At 30.9% G+C, this 16,090-nt stretch overlaps 2 protein-coding genes and 1 pseudogene across 5 annotated transcripts; 1 reads left to right on the top strand and 2 right to left on the bottom strand.

Moving 5' to 3' along the window:
* Window positions 1–3,138: 3,138 nt before the first annotated feature.
* On the top strand, window positions 3,139–7,098 carry LOC111301227 (calmodulin-7). Of its 3 annotated transcripts, none has more exons than XM_022896742.2 (3): window positions 3,139–3,306; window positions 4,580–4,949; window positions 6,753–7,098. In XM_022896742.2, the coding sequence occupies exons 1-3, from the start codon at window positions 3,231–3,233 to the stop codon at window positions 6,865–6,867; spliced, it is 561 nt and encodes a 186-aa protein (XP_022752477.1). In that variant the 5' UTR covers window positions 3,139–3,230; the 3' UTR covers window positions 6,868–7,098. The 3 variants fall into 3 exon arrangements, with proteins under 3 accessions (XP_022752477.1, XP_022752479.1, XP_022752480.2); XM_022896744.2 differs by having other exon boundaries at window positions 6,718–7,098; XM_022896745.2 differs by lacking the exon at window positions 6,753–7,098 and having other exon boundaries at window positions 4,580–5,282.
* LOC111301226 (5-methyltetrahydropteroyltriglutamate--homocysteine methyltransferase-like) lies at window positions 7,069–12,537 on the bottom strand. 2 transcript variants are annotated; one of them, XM_089744715.1, is made up of 13 exons: window positions 12,431–12,537; window positions 11,413–11,766; window positions 11,239–11,326; window positions 10,307–10,434; window positions 9,802–10,193; window positions 9,548–9,711; window positions 9,107–9,187; window positions 8,845–9,011; window positions 8,652–8,757; window positions 8,516–8,540; window positions 8,290–8,380; window positions 8,010–8,211; window positions 7,069–7,635 (listed from the first exon to the last, which is right to left on the bottom strand). In XM_089744715.1, the coding sequence occupies exons 2-13, from the start codon at window positions 11,760–11,762 to the stop codon at window positions 7,267–7,269; spliced, it is 2,163 nt and encodes a 720-aa protein (XP_089600841.1). In that variant the 5' UTR covers window positions 11,763–11,766; window positions 12,431–12,537; the 3' UTR covers window positions 7,069–7,266. The 2 variants fall into 2 exon arrangements, with proteins under 2 accessions (XP_089600841.1, XP_089600840.1); XM_089744714.1 differs by having other exon boundaries at window positions 8,290–8,540.
* Window positions 12,538–15,597: 3,060 nt separating this feature from the next.
* Window positions 15,598–15,940, bottom strand: LOC149514751 (molybdopterin biosynthesis protein CNX1 pseudogene; annotated as a pseudogene).
* Window positions 15,941–16,090: the final 150 nt, after the last annotated feature.

The following is a 16,090-nucleotide window of genomic DNA, read 5'->3' as shown; positions in this document are numbered from 1 at the left end:
AAAGGGTCGTCTTGTTATAATCATAAAAATATAAGGATTAATTTATTACTTTTTAAAATTTAGATACCAAAATGATAGTTACCTCAAAATTTAGTAACCATGAAAATAATTTACTCTAAAATTTAGTACTAACCTTTGATGTGAGAATTAATCTAGACCATTAAAATATTTGTTGGAAGATTTAGTAAGATTAAATTTAAATTATTGGATGAAATTTATAAAATGGGTAAGGAGGCTTATAAATACCATATCTTTGGTTCCATTGTCTCATAAATGCAATTCAAATTCACTTTTTTTTTTTTAAATAAACAAAAAGTAAGGGGTTTTAACAATAAATAAGAGGTTTTGGGTAAGAAATTGATTGAAATACTCAAGTCATTTTTGGGTGAGTAGTAATTTTTATATGATTATAACAAATTTTCACAAAATCATTTTGTCTTTGACAATTTGTAATTTTTCTTTTATTTTAAAGTTTCATTATTATTCATTATAGTACTTTTCACGAACACAGTACTATTTACATATACATAAAATCAATAATTTGAAAACGGTTCAAAAATTCACATCATAAATTGCAAATTCTGCATTTTTATTTATCTAATTAAAATTGAACCAATTACAAAAAAATAATTAAACCCTTTCGCAATATGATTTACAATTGTTTCTTTTATGTCAATCATTTACATAATGTTTTTTTGGTTTTTCTAGCACAAAATATCTATTAATAATTTCAAAACAAATCCAATTTATCAAATAAAAAGATGTAAAATACCAAACAACAAGCTCATTTTTAGCTTCCAAAATCATCAAAAAACTCAACTTTTTTCAAAAAAATAAAGTTTTAAATACTAAAAAATAAATATTTTGACATACTTTTACTTTTCTTTAATCAAAGTTTTTTTTTTTTCTTTCGTCTTTATCATTTTCTTTCTTTCATCATTTTTTTTAATTTAAAAATGAAAGAGATCCATTTTTGTTTTGGAGCAAAAGAGATATGATGGTCCAAGTCTCAACTCATAGATAACACTTGAATCATCAACGTAGCTCGAAATCTCAATTCGATCCCCTGGTAGGGATATTAAAATATTAAAAACTTAAATATAAATAATAAAAAGTTATTTTTTTTAATTTTTGTATTATTAAAATTTAATATGAATTAATATAATATATATTAATTAATTAATTTAATCAAATTAAAAATTTACCAAATGTTAATTATAATATTCATGTCCATATAAATAAATATAATCTTTTATTCATATTATTTGATTTTTAATTAATCATAATTTTTTATTCATATTATTTAATCTTTACTCAACCATTAGAGTAATCAATTAATAATTTAAAAAATTAAAGAGGAATCTACTTACATTGTTACATTTTTTTTAGACTCTTGGATTAAAATGACTAAATTGTAAGTTTTATGAATTTAATTTTAATTAAAGGGTCAAAAATGAGTGTAACACTTATATTAATATAAGTAGATTTCTACTTTAAAAGTTATGTAATAAATTTTAATGAGATAAAATAAATAAATAATAAAATAACAAACACCTAAAGCAAGTATTAATTAATTAAATACATAGTTTTCAAAAGAACATCTTTATGATTAGAATTAAAGATTTTAACTTAAAAATTTAAATTTGAATTTTAAAATGAAATTTATGAGATAAAAGAGTATTAATTCTGGTTGTGCAACCTATCACATGTATACATTTACTTAATTATTTATTTTATGAGAAAATGTACTTACTTATAACATGATTTAATATAAATATATATATGTGACTTGAAATGTACTAAACTTTAGTGAAGATAAAAAAACATTACTATTTTACTTGAATTTTTTAAGTTGTACTATAGTTTTTCTTAAATAACTTTCTTTTAATTTTTAACTTTACAATATTAATTTTAATCACAAAAACCTTAGGTCATGTTTGGTTCAAGAAATATATTAGGGAAAATGAAAATGAAATCCATAATTGTATATTTTTGTATTTGGTGAGATTGGAAAAAATAAAGAAATTTTTTTTGGGAAAGTAAACAGCCCTTTTTTTTTTTTAAACTTAATCTAAAGGAGTTTTAATTAACTGATAAACAACTCCTTTTCACATACAATTTTATAAATATATGTACAGTAAATTATAAACAAAAAAAAAAAAAGTAAAGGAAAAATTCCTAAGTATTGTATAAATTTTTTTTGAAAATTTTAATCTATCTTTAAATTTTTTACTCTATTATTTAATATTTATTTGACTGAAGAGAATAATACATGTATAAATTCTTTTAAATTCGTAATTCTTAAATATTAATTTAATGATATATCAATTGATCAAAGGATCAGTCAACATATAATTAATATAGCTCTCTTTCATATATAAATTTTTTTTTTATGAAAATGATTAAAATCATTTAAGTAATACAAGATTTAGATGTTGTAACACAACAAATTATTTTACACAAACCTAAACAAAGCATCTCAAAGAAAGACAAAACCAAATCTAAATCAATTATCCTCTTAATTCCAACAATCTTTAATAGTATTTATTTTTATGTACTTTTTGGCATTTCCCTTAGCTGAAAAGCACCAAGAATTGCCTTTATATTTGAACCAAAAAAAAAAAGCACAAAGAATTTCTCCTGATATGATATTTTATTGTAGCATTGTTCTTTTCACTCATTGTCTAGAAACTTTCTTTTGCTTTTCGTCCTTTATTTTGAGTAAAGGTTTGTTTGAAATTTCAACTCTCCTAATTGTGCATTTCGTGGCCAACAGGCAATGGACCCACCATGCGGAATAATACTCCCACTTTTGTGCTTTTAGAAATAGTGAATATACACTTTTAATTCATTTTACGAGAAATTATTTAATATATATTAATAAAATTTTTAATTTTATAAATAAAATAAAAAATTTATAGTAGGTCCATCCCTACACGTGGAATATTAACAATGAAAAAATACGTAGAACTTGATACGTAATAAGTAGCAGTTAAAGAATTCAAAAAAGAAGGAAAAAAAAAAAAAAAGAAGAGAGCGAGCAAATGCGTGAGGATGAGAGAGAATCAGATGCCTTAATTTGTGTTGGGCCCAACTTTGGGCCCTTTATATACCCTTTCCACCGCCTTCTATATTTTCAACAATCAATCTCGCAATCTCTTATCATTTTCATCTGCTAATCTCTCTCCTCAAGCACATCCTTTCTGAGAAAAAGAAAAGCTTAAGGGAAGATGGCCGATCAGCTTACTGACGACCAGATCTCTGAGTTCAAGGAGGCCTTCAGCCTCTTTGACAAGGACGGCGATGGTCCTTTCTCTCATCTCTCTTTCTTTTTTATTTTCTTCTTTGATGTTTTTCATTTTAATTATGTTTTAATGATATTCTTCGTCCGATTCAGCTCTGATTTGCGGATCTAAGCATCGTTTTTGTTTTTGATGCTTAATTTTTGTTTCATTAATTAACTTTGGATCGCTTTCTTTTGTGATTTGAGTTATGTAACGGATCTAGGGTTCCGATTATGGAATTATTGTCCTGCTTGACCTTCTATTTTTATTTCATTTCCTTGTTTTTTGATTGCTGTTGCTCTTGATTTTCATCGCTTTAATTATTTTTTCATTTTCAGTTTCATTATCTATCTGACTTGTTAGGGTTAGATCCTTTTAGATGCAAACGAGACTTGCCTAGATCTTCATTTTATTTGGTGAGTTGTTGCATAATTTATGTTTGAGATTTGGATTGTGATTTGATTTGATTTGCGATTTAATCATGATTAAAGGTTCATTTGTTTTGTGTAAGTGTTTAACTTTAATATGATTAGCAAAGCTCCCATGGTTTTGAATGTGATTCCCTTTGATTGAACCTGCATTTTCAACCTATATTAAGATATAGGACCATTATTAGTATTTTATGGGACATGCGTATTGGCAGTATAGTCAGACTCATTGTTCCATCCTGGATATCAGCTGTTATGTTTGTATTATGCATGCTTGATAATTATGAATCATAATCAGCATTTTATTGTTAAGTTGCGAAAAGTCAAGAGTTTCTGTGGACCATTCAATTGGTTAATTTTGTGATATATAATCCTAAACATGAAATATTATATTTGATACTTATTACTTGAAGGTTATCGAATCAGTTGATGACCAGAAAATATGTATACTTATTTTTTGTAATTACATCTTTCTTTGGTATTTATGAGCTGATCCATGAGTTATCAAACTTCCAATTCTTGATGCTTCTGCAGTCTGAAACTTTTCAGTGGCTAGATTATTGTAGCTCGATAAGTTAGACTGAATACATTGCTGTGCAAATTTCCATGTCTTTATTGTCACATTGGAAAAATGTTCAGAGTCCCCTTCTGTGCTTGTTTGGCTATGTATTTGTCTCTATGAAGTATATCGGCGGAGATTTATGGCATGAAAACAGTTTGAAAATATTATTGACCCTTTTTGTCTTCTATAGGTATTAAAGTAATTGTTTGTCTGTTTTTCTGGTCAAATGTATTTGGTTGTGTTCGTTGTTTTATAACCAATAATGTAGTCTTATATTGTCGCATTTCTTTCTCATCCTTGTCCAGGTTGCATTACTACCAAGGAGCTGGGGACTGTGATGCGGTCACTTGGGCAGAACCCTACTGAGGCAGAACTTCAAGATATGATTAACGAAGTTGATGCTGATGGAAATGGGACCATTGATTTTCCTGAATTCCTTAACCTGATGGCAAGGAAGATGAAGGATACTGACTCAGAGGAGGAACTTAAAGAGGCTTTCAGGGTGTTTGACAAGGATCAGAATGGTTTCATATCTGCTGCTGAGCTTCGCCATGTCATGACTAATCTTGGCGAAAAGCTAACAGATGAGGAAGTTGATGAGATGATCCGCGAAGCTGATGTTGATGGTGATGGGCAGATCAACTATGAGGAGTTCGTGAAAGTCATGATGGCCAAGTAAGGACCTCTCGAACCATAATCCAAAAATGGGAAAAAAAGGGAACAGGGCAGATAAGTTTGCTAAGATTTCTATTTCTCAGTAGGACATCTATGTTTTTATGTTACTAGCTTTGGTTGGGTGGTTGTCTGTTTCTTGTTTGCATTATTTTATGGACCGGACCTTGTGTCCTGCTTGTTTCCTCTGTTTTTTGTTCAGTAGTATGGGTTGTTAGCGGTTATCTTTTACGTTTGGTGTTTTCTTTCTATTCTTGCTGCCATGAACCTAGACCAATTTGAAAGATTTGACGTTTTTGCGTATCTTTCAAAATTTCAGTATATCTTTATTTTCTATGGTTTGTCTGATTTGATTTTCAATACGCGTTTTGCTTACTCTGATCATCTCACACACGCACAAAAATATGCTGAGCTCACATTTTCTTCTTTTGTGCTTATCTTTGGTCCCATTATCTAATGAGACAAAACAAGGTTGTAAACGTTATTTGGTTTTAAGTTGGTTTCTCTGAATTTATCCAATCTATGTTTGGTTTGATACTCTCTTCATCTCATCCTCTTATTGAGGAAAATTTGAGTCATTTCTCTCGTTTACCTCTCTAATCCTTTAAAAGTTTGAACTTAGGTTCTCAAAGCTGTTTGTTTTGACCGAGTAAGTTGCTTCTGTTTATACGGTCTTAAAAGATCTTAGAACGAATTAAATGAGCGCTCATAAGTGTAACCAAACAAATTCGCCGCTAAGATTTAAGTTTTATAATTAAGAATTCATCCTTGATGAGAAAAACCTTTTTCCATGTTACTTTTTAACCGATGGCTATAACCCCAGACCAAGCGATATCAATATCAAGTTGTGCGACAAGTTAGTGGTAGGGTCAAACTAATTTACTTTTCCTCGTCTTGAGATTATAAATTCATTGACTCATTTTCTACTGTTCGATAAGCAAAAAGATATAAAGCGTTTTATTTATCTATTTATTTATTTTTTGAAACATATTTATTACTTGTTTAGTGAAAGGAAAAATACTGAATTCGTTATGTTTTATGGTTGGCTCGTTCCAAGTTGATTTTTTATATGCAACTTAAATAAAAAAAAAAAAAAAAAGACAAGGATTCTTTTTTAAGTAAAAAAATGGTTTGTGGGTTTGTGGTATATTAGAAAAAAATGATGCTCCTAGATAGAGAAAATGAGTTTTATCGGGTGTGGACCGTGGACTCCGCTGCTTGAAGCATGCCGCTGATCTTTATTTTCCGGTCCAAAAAGGGAAATAAGGTTCCCAGTCGGAAAACAAATTCACAATGTTTTTATAAAACCGAAGTATTTTTGTTTTTGTTTTTTTCTTTTTTAAATCTTAGACTTCAGATTTCCGATATATATCTTCCAAATTCCAAAAGCCTATATCGGAATATATGGAGGCATTAACCTATATCGGAATATATGCAGGTATTAGTTTTAAAGTTGGAATTGGCCCACTAGCGTCCCTATCGAAAAGCACCTGATTCCATCTGGAAAAATCCTGTTTGTTTTAGCCCAAAAAATGAAAAAATAAACTGAGATTGACGAATCTTTTGGGTTCATTAGAAATGGAACAAATCTGGGTCTTTCAATCTTCCTTCATTGAAAGTGAGACCTTTTATTCCAAAATAGTAGATGGATGATGCGTCCACTGTTGCCTGTGGGGGGTTCCACTTCCATCAATCTGCAACAATGCCATTTTTATTTCACCTTTATTAATTCAACAACATTTCTTGGCAAACCTTTCTTTCTTTCTTTCAGCTCCAATAAATCTAGCGTTGATTTGAATTTGACAGAAGGAAGGAGAGGACAGTGAACAGCAAACGGAGCCAAAAGGAAAAGGAAAAGAAAGCAAACGCTGGACAGAAACGTCGTAAGCTAGCCAAGATTCGTGATTGTGTTTTTCTCTAGTTTTACCATTTTCAAGGCCAAGGGTTGCTGCTTCTGCTTCACCACCACCATCCTTAGTCCCATACTCCAATAATTCAGCACAATACTATTATATAATGCATATCATGTTGCAACTTAAATAAATCCTAGCTTCTGTAACTCATTTGACAATCTCAAGTATCAAGAAAAAATGAAAAAACCTTCAGAGAATGGAGACCCAGCTTCATGGAGATCGAAAGATATATATAAAGATGTAAGACCTTCGGATCTATCCGGATATGAATACATAGCAATTAACTCCTAAGCAAAGAAAAAAGAAAGGTAAATCATTTCAACAAAAAGCCGAAATATTATTCATGCTCTGGCAGATTCTTTTCCCTTCTGAAAGTTTTCGAGATAATCTTGTGGCACTCTTTAAACTCACTTGGCACCTGCCAACTGGGTACGGATGAGCTTGGCAGCAGCAACCATGTTGCTAAGAGCAGGCCGGACTTCAGAATATTTGCGAGTCTTGAGACCGCAATCAGGATTGACCCACAGAATATTGCTCTCAAGGACTGCAAGCATCTTGTTGATGCGGTCAGCAACTTCTTCGATGGATGGGATCCTAGGAGAATGAATGTCATACACACCAGGACCAATGCCAGCTCCATATTTGACACCTTCGCGGAAGACAGATAGAAGCTTTTCATCTGATCTCGAGTTCTCGATGGTGATCACATCAGAATCCATGTTTATAATAGAGTGAATGATGTCATTGAAGTTTGAGTAGCACATGTGGGTGTGAATCTATCCAATAAATTTGCAATATCACGTTCAGAAAAATCCAAACATTTTGTACACGTAAATCAAATTTTATACAGAAAATTTCCGTATTGAATCGTATTAACAAATGCTAATAAGGTTCTATAAATTTATTCGTGTCATTTCAAAACTTTTTCCTTCTTCAAAAGAAAGAAAAAAGATTCTTTCATTGATTTTTTCTAAGAATTTTCATTGCTCTAGAAGCTTTAACAATGGTAAATATTATTATTCTTAACCTTGTAATTTATACATCTAACATGTTTTAGAATACCATTGATTTATAAAATGGTTAAAGGCTTAAGAAGCCAAGTAGTTTCAGTGATGCCTCAGTTACTAAAAAGAGGATAGGAATTAGAAACCTGAGTAGTGTCTTCGACGCCACAGTTAGTAATCCTGAAGGAGTGAACAGCCCATTCCAGATAGAAAGACTGCTCAGATTTCCTAAGAGGCAAACCCTCTCTTAAAGCAGCTTCATCAATCTGGATAATAGTAATGCCAGCCTTCTCAAGATCCTCAACCTCATTCTTAATAGCCAAAGCAATCTGGTAGCAGGTTTCATGCCTAAGAAACAGGCAACAGTACTGAGTTAAAGAATAGAAAATATATAATTTTGCATCATAACTACTTGCATTAACTCACCTTGGTTGGTCATTTCTCACAAAGGACCAGTTCAGAATTGTAACAGGGCCAGTAAGCATTCCTTTCATAGGCCGTTTAGTCATACTCTGAGCTGTTGAAGACCAAAAAACAGTCATGGCCTTAGGACGGCTCACATCACCGTAAATGATAGGAGGCTTGACACAACGGGATCCATATGACTGAACCCACCCATTCACAGTAAAGGCAAAACCAGATAATTGCTCACCAAAGTATTCAACCATGTCATTTCTCTGCATTGACAAAGTACATTTGCATAAGACAATGAGAAATTAAGACCTTTATTCCCATCAGAAGTTAAAGCCTAGGCATACCTAACCATTTTAATAATGATAAAAGCTCACCTCTGGCTCTCCATGCACCATAACATCAATGTCAAGCTCTTCCTGGAGCTTGACAACTTTGTTAATTTCCTCCTTGATGGCATTGACATAATCATTTTCAGAGATCCTAAAAATATATGGGCAAAACTGGTTTATTATGCAACATGAACAAAGATTTGAATAGCAACATAAACTAAAAAGCAAATAATCTCACTTTTTAGCCTTGTACTCACGACGCACTCTTCTAAGATCCATGGTTTGAGGGAAAGATCCAGTAGTGGTGGTAGGAAGAATCGGTAGTTTCAACTTCTTCTGCTGAGTATCCAGTCTAGCACTTACAGTAGTGGCACGACGATGATCAGAGCCCCTCAAGGCATCAGCCTATACAAGAAAGGACCAAAATGTAAGTAAAAAAACAAGGTCATAAATCATTTCAGAAAATGAATGACCATGACAGTTCTCCGATAACTACATACAGCCTTCTGCACAGCTTCATTTGTCACTCTAGGAGAGGATTTTCTTGATGCATGAGCTGTAGCATTGGAAGCAAAAAATGCCTATAAAAAAGATAAAAATAATAAGACGCCTAGAGCATTCCAACTGACTGCATCACCATAAATAGTTAGAACATATACAACATATTTCAAAGCTATAGAGAGCAATCATTCGTCCGCCTAGTAGATTGACAATCAAGAGAAGAAGTGAGGTAGAGAAAGGTGCGAGCTTGCTGGTATAAAGCTAAGGTGGTTGTGGAATGTAATTCAAGTATCTGGAATGTAAATGTGCGGAAAACTCATACATAGCTAAAACATATATCCTCTATAAAGTTCTATAGTTGTTGACTAATACCAGTTAAAGCTTGCAACAGTCTAATAGTATTTAGCATTAACCCACCAAAACTAGTAAGAAAGAAATACCTCATCCTTTTGCCCGACCAATGCATTGGCCAAGGCATTTACTTCAACTATTTTTTGTGCTGCAAATGCAAGCCAGGACCTGAGCTCTTTGTCCAACTTAGTTTCATTCACAAGGTCCACTGCAGTGTGGAGAAGAGAGCATGATGTAGAGACCACAACTTTGTCTGTAGGAGAACAAAACAAAAATTTTTCTTAACTTTTAGCAAATTACATACTAAAATTCCATGTAGAAATGAATGTAAATGTCTAAATACCTTTACCAACAATACCCTCAAGAGCCTGTAGGGTACCAAGTGAAGAAGCTAAATCATTAGCCCAAATGTTTCTTCCATCAACCACTCCAGCAAACAAGTATTTATCAGAAGGAAATCCACTCTTTATCAAGTCAAGTGTTTTTGTTCCACGAACTAAATCAAATCCAAAGCCAGCTACACCCTTTAATGAAGTAAGTGTTTTGTATGTCTCAACAGGAACATCAGCAAAGTAAGTTTCAATAAGAACATTCATGCCAGATAAAGATGATTCTAGCTCTGAGTAGGCATCAGTAAATGCTTGCAGTTGATGCGACTCAAGATCCAACACAAGGGTGGGCTCATCAAACTGGATCCATGTTGCACCAGCTACCTTCAGTTCAGCAACAACTTCCCTGACAAGTAACAATTATAAGAATGAAGACAATATGCCTGCACTGATTTCAGCACAGCTTAGCCCAATAATTTGCAGATTCACCAAGGTCAAGCAAACAGTTTAGTGCCTTACTTGTAAATTGGAAGGATCTTGCCAATTAGGGAAAGAAGAGAGAAGGATTTATTCACACCTTTTGCTGGTTTCGATAGCAACAAGTAAGACACAGGGCCTATAAGGACGGGAACAGTGTCAACTCCAAGCTGCATCACAACAATGAAATAAAAATTAGCAATTCAACAAACATGATTAGGTAGAGAATTTTCCAACACTGTCAATAAAGTGAAAAAGCAAACCTTGAAGCATCTTTTCACAGTCAATGAACAATTTCCCCAAGTAAAATACTCCTAGGAGGACATTCTAAATGAAAAGCAACCATTTTATGATTTGGATGCCATGTTATGGAGCTAAAATGGTATTCCTCTTAAATAACAACTTTCATCTGCAATGCTGATACTATAAAAGTAAAGCCATGAAGTCTGGATCAATAGATGTCAAATGTAGTTCTGATATATGGAATCCATTTAAAGATTATTTGACATTCCATATCTAAGGCTTCAAGTGTGTAACAGATCCTTATAACATATGGATTTATGTAAAAGTTTGTTTTAGCTAAGTATACATCTTCCTGGCTTATTCTTTAGGACTTATTTTCATATTTTTACACCATATAGCCTCCAAGCTACAAAAAGTTTAGAGAAAAACAGAACTCACAGAAATATAATCGTAACTGGTTCATTATATTAATAGTAAATCGAATCTCACGAAAATAAAAAATGCCTTAGCATTTCTTTCTAAAGAAAAAAATGTAGCAATTCCTTCAATTATTAATGGTGTTAACATTACCAAGGAAGCACGAGAAGATAAAAATTTAATAGCCTATGGAAAATGAACTGAAATAAAAGAAAAATTTTTTTTTGAGAACTTCCCTGTTAACTAAAAATCTTAAACAGCAAAAAAGAAAAGAAAAGAAAAGAAAAGGATAGCATGAGAATTAGCAAGCTCACGGCTTTGGCCTCCTTGTATTCATCAACAGCCTTGTGAGATGCATAGGAGAACTTGACATCTGGTCCCAATTCCGGGACAATGTAGTGACTTCAAAAATGATAAATGTCATTAATGTCAAGAAAAATAAGATAAATTTTGCAAAAAGTACTGTATACAAAGTTTTCGTCACTTACTAGTTGGTGTCAAACCACTTAGTCATTTCCATCGCAGGCACAGAAGCATTACCCCTAGCCATCGAGAAATAAACATCGAAACTGATCTCACCACCATTCCAACCATATCTAGGAGGGACTGCACCAAGCATTGCCGTGTTGTCTAACACTTGATCATAGTATGAAAATGTGTTGCTAGGAATATACTTGATTCCGGCCTCAGCCATCAGCTTCCAGATGGATGACCTGAGATCTGCCGCCACCTTCAGCAGCTCGTCGGAACTGCTTTTACCATCCCAGAAAGATTCCAATGCAAATTTTAACTCCCTTTTGGGACCCATCCGAGGGTAACCAACAATGTGGGATGCCATTGCTCTGTTTCAGAATGAAAGGTTATTATTATGATTTCAAACTCGGATTCAACCAAAAAGTCAAGATCTTTGCAAGTAAAATCAAACAAAGTATTTCCTTTTGTCATCAAAAGGAGTAATTTGAAACTACATTTAAATTTCTATTGAAGCATAACTAGTTAAAATTAAGAGTTTTTTTTTTAATCAAAAGTACACATTTTTAATCCAACTTTTCCAATTGAATACTACAAATTCAAATCAAATTAAAAAAAAAAATTGATCCAAGAAAATTTGAATTGTAACAAAGATAACAATAACAGGAACTAACTTGAATTTCATATATGAACAAAATAATACTATAAAAATCAGATATCGGTACATTATATGAGAGAAAAAAGAGGCAAAATTAGCAGCAAAAAATAAACAGAAACGAAACAGGAAAGAATTAACTTGGTAGTCTGTTTGGTTACTCAGAAATAGATTGAATAAGAAGGAAATGAAAAGAAAAACTCCAGTGTTTGTCAAATCATAAACACTTTCTAAAATCCTTAAAATAAGGAATTTCAAAACGGGTTTTCAATTTAGCTTAACAAAAGCTCAAATTTTTACTTTTGCGCTTCTTTTATTTGCTATTCGTTTCCAAACATAAACAAAAAAAAAAAAAACAGATTTGTCAGAAAAGAAGTTACCTTACAGAGAAAGAACGGAAAGTGAAACGGAGAAAAAGAGGAGGAGAGGTTTTGGGGAAAGAAAGAGAGCGAGGAAAAGGAAAAGATGGTAACTTTGTTTTGGAAACAAGAGAAGGAGAAGACAACGGCGCGAGAGATTTAAGAGAGACTTGGCTCGTTTTTTTTTTACCGTTCCATGATAAAATGAATAGTGATGGAAGAGATTAGATAGAAAAGAGTACAACATGAAATTGAAAAAAAAAAAGGTCGAGAGAAAATTCAATGGTAAATTTTATTCATAATTTTGAAATGATTGTTTAAACTTTGATCGATAATTTTTCTTTTTTTATTTAAAAAACAGTATAAAAATCTAGTTCTTTTCATGCCTTGCATTGTTTTTATTTTTTTCTGTAACTTGATCATGAAAAATATTATATCGAGTACTTTTTATCATGCGTGGTTGGTTTTTGTGTTTTTTCAAAATGTTTAGATGAACCTAACTCTAATAGTAATTTGTGATAAAATGGATAATAATGAAAGAGATTAGACTAAAAAAAAGAGATTAAACCAAAAAATAATAAAATATGAGATCTAAAAATATAGCAATTTGTGATAAAATGGATAGTGACGAAAGAGATTAAATTAAAAAAAAGATTATATAAAAAAAATAGTAGAATATGAGACAAAAAAAATTGAGAGAGGATTCAGTAGTAATTTTTATTAATAATTTTAAAATGATTATTTACAGATTTATAAATCATTTTCAGTAATTTTACTATTGCATGACTATTTTTACTATATTCAGTAAACTCACAATTATTCCCAATATATTCAGTATTCTAATTTTACTGTCACATAACTAATTGATAATCAAAATCGTACACTTCACGTGACAGTTTATCAACATTCTTTGTTTCTTCTTGTAACTTTATTTCTATTTTGTTGGTAAATTCCTTCGTAACCCAAGTTATTTTATCTCTTAATCTACTACCATCATTCTTGTAACTACATGATAACATTACACGTTCTACTCTATTCTCCTTCCTCCGCTTCTTTTGCACACTCCTCCTCTCTTACCTGCCACTACTATTTTTTTTTAAATTTTTTTTTGGTTGGAATAGGAGTTTTCAGGTGTTTAGTTTGCAAGAAATTCAGGGGTCTACTACACCAAAGATCATTCACCAACTTTGATATCTCAGACGGAGGTAGCATTTACGGTCAGTGGGTTAAATAATTTAAGTTAATTTAAAATTTTTTGTTGAAATATAAATTAATTTTAAAAATTATAAATAAAATTAACATGTATAATATTTTTTGCAATAGAATAATTTTTGCATAATTAATTATATAATTTTTAATGAAAATTATTTTTCATAATAGACACATATAAATATATTAATTTTAAAAAATTTTACTTATAAAATTTTTAAAAAAAAGATATAATACGTGAAAGAATGAAATAAAAATTAATATATCGAATTTTATTATTTACTTTTAATATATTAGTTTTATCATTTTTTAATAAATAAATATATTTTTTTGCATTATAATTTAGAGAATAAAAATGATTCTTTTCTTAGATATAATGAAAAGAAGAATGAAAACATAAATCTATATTAGTTAAAGATGATTATTTATTTTTATTTTTATTATTTTGTATTTTTATGTTATTTTTTGGTGTTACAAAGTAGTTAAAGTAATGCAAGCTTCAAGTCTCATTACCCTTATAAGATTATCTTGCATCAATTTAAACAAAATTTTAAGAGATATTACAAATTTAACAATTTTAAATTCTTTAAAAATAATTTACTTCAATTTTACACACTTGAAAATATATAAATATATATTATATTAAAATTGCTTAGCTCTTAAAATGTCAATATTCAATTACTAGATAAACAATAAAAATTTTCTTGTATTAATCGTAATTTAGTGGGGCAAATATGATTACAAAAATTTTCAGTGGGGGCAAATTTTTGAATTTTCAAAACTTTTTAAAATTTTTATAATAAACCCAAAAAAATTTAGGAATCAGTGGGGGCAAATTTTAGGAACTTCCATGTAGATCCGTCCCTGCTTGATATTGATATATAGAACCGAAGTTTGATGCTGTTTGGGAATAATAAAAGTTATTTGGAAAACATGTAGAAAAGACCAAAAATGATCAAATAGTTTTATTCAGATTAAAATTGTTAGATTAATATACAGTATGCAATTTCTCTTCCACATTTAGAATTTGCATGTTCCTTCTCCTAAAGCCTGATATGAAGTTTAGATTATGAATCAAAGCTTTTTACTTGAAATGTTTTTTTAGCTAAAAATAAGACGAGTTTTTTTTTTTATTTAATTTTTTTAATCAAAGTAAACTTTATGTCTCTTAGGCAGAAACATTTATATATTCATAGGATCATATTTTATGTGACAACAAATAGTCCATTAACTATTGAGTTTGATGATATGTAGATTTTTGGTGGAATGAAATAATCCTAAACAAACATGATCTTAACCAAAAATCTTTGCAATTGATTTTTCATTTTATAATCTTTTTTTTTTATAAATAAAAAAAAAAATGGGTTTAGCATGAAAACTTCTTAAAAAGTAAAACGTCACCTATTTTAATATTATTCTAATCCAAGTATGCTTAATGTCAAAATTTTGATAGAATCCAATATATTAGTGCTAGTATGATACGGGTTGATAGGCAAAAGGTGGTACTATTGGCAAGCAATTTCTTTGCCATTTTTGCGTGGCATGCATTCTACTCAAGCTGGATTTGTTAGGATTAAAAGTCAGTTGCAAATTTGTAACATATTACCCTTTTTTTTTCCTCCTTTTTCTCAATAATAAGCATCTACGAATTGTTGCTGTTAAGTAGGTCAAGGGGGACTTTAATCCATTGAAGTTCTTGTGTAAGCCTCTCTTTCATATAAAATTAAGATAATTTTACATTTTTTTGGGATTATTAATATACTTTCCTTCTTGTTTTCTATACTATAGTTTAATTTCACTAGGTCAAAAAGATGATATGTTACTAAAAATTAATTAGACATTTATAACTTTCATTATAAAATTTATTGAGACTCAAACAACGATACAAAATTACATATGCGCACAAATCATATATGATATATTGATAAAAAAAATTAAAAATATATTTCTCTTTGAGATATTTTAAGTAATATCAAATTTCTTTAGAAATGAAACTAAAGAGCTTGTTTGATTTATGCGTTTGGGGCTAGAGGACCAATAAGCGAAACCAGGCTAGGCCGAAACCAAAGGAGCTTGGGCTCAAGCTACAATGCAGTGGTCAACTTTAATGGGAACAAGAACAAGTGGGTTCCAATGCCACCGGCAGAGAGGCCAACTGATGGCTGCGCGGTATCCACGGGAGTAGCTTGTTGGTGATGGCCATGCCGGGGATATTTCTCCCTTTTGTCACCCTTTATCTGCTTTAGTGCATGCTTAAGGGCAGGCAACAAAGCCTCCATGCACTCAGCGACTGCATTTGGATTTCCGGGCATGTTGATGATCCGGATAAATGATATAGCATTATAAACATGTTTCGTAAAAGAATAGTACAGATAATAGTTCCTAGTTTCACATAATATGGCTTGAGTTTTCACTTTCTCCCTAAGCGCATCAAAATGAAATTGCAAACTTATATTAAAGAATTAATCACAT

Source organism: Durio zibethinus, chromosome 15 (assembly GCF_047325235.1).
Source record: "Durio zibethinus cultivar Kanyao isolate XHJ-2024 chromosome 15, ASM4732523v1, whole genome shotgun sequence".
In the NCBI taxonomy this organism is placed as follows: domain Eukaryota; kingdom Viridiplantae; phylum Streptophyta; class Magnoliopsida; order Malvales; family Malvaceae; genus Durio; species Durio zibethinus.
The sequence above is the reverse complement of the archived record's forward strand: the minus strand, read 5'-3'. Positions and strand labels throughout refer to the sequence as shown.